Source organism: Charadrius vociferus, unplaced genomic scaffold, assembly GCF_000708025.1.
Source record: "Charadrius vociferus isolate BGI_N301 unplaced genomic scaffold, ASM70802v2 scaffold553, whole genome shotgun sequence".
NCBI classification, from domain to species: domain Eukaryota; kingdom Metazoa; phylum Chordata; class Aves; order Charadriiformes; family Charadriidae; genus Charadrius; species Charadrius vociferus.
In genome coordinates this window covers 1,067,469-1,067,878 of record NW_009647688.1, presented here as the reverse complement: position 1 = coordinate 1,067,878, position 410 = coordinate 1,067,469, and the positions used below count along the sequence as shown (strand labels likewise).

At 63.9% G+C, this 410-nt stretch overlaps 1 protein-coding gene across 1 annotated transcript in view; it reads left to right on the top strand.

Moving 5' to 3' along the window:
• Window positions 1-329: 329 nt before the first annotated feature.
• NAE1 (NEDD8 activating enzyme E1 subunit 1) overlaps window positions 330-410 on the top strand; it is a 14,591-nt gene continuing 14,510 nt past the window's right edge. The window contains exon 1 of the mRNA XM_009881397.1: window positions 330-355. Within this exon, the coding sequence (XP_009879699.1) occupies window positions 330-355 (26 nt within the window). The remainder of the gene's footprint in view (window positions 356-410) is intronic.

Genomic DNA, 410 nt, shown 5'->3' with positions numbered 1-410 from the left:
TTTCTGGCGTAAGAGAGGAGAAAGGTCCCCAAGTAAAGAAGGGATTGAGAAGGAGAGGACGAAAAGGACAAAATAAACAGACCATTTCGCCAGAGAAAAAACTCGAATAAATATACGGTGCGAGAGGGAAGACGGGGTTCGTTGGGCGCGCCCTTGGTAAGGCGGGGCGGCAGGGCGGAGGGGTGCCCGGCTCCCGGGGGTTCCCTGCCTCCACAGCCCGTTTTTCATCACTACGGGCCGCTCACCCGCAAACCCAGACACGCCGCGCACCGACACCGCAGCGCTCCTCTGCCGCGTTTTCCCCTCGCAAAGCGTGATGACGCCGCGTGATGACGCACACCCCCGGGCGCCGGAGGTGGACCCGCCCCGCGCATGCGCCCCCCTCGCAGCCGCGCCTGCGCAGAGTGGGG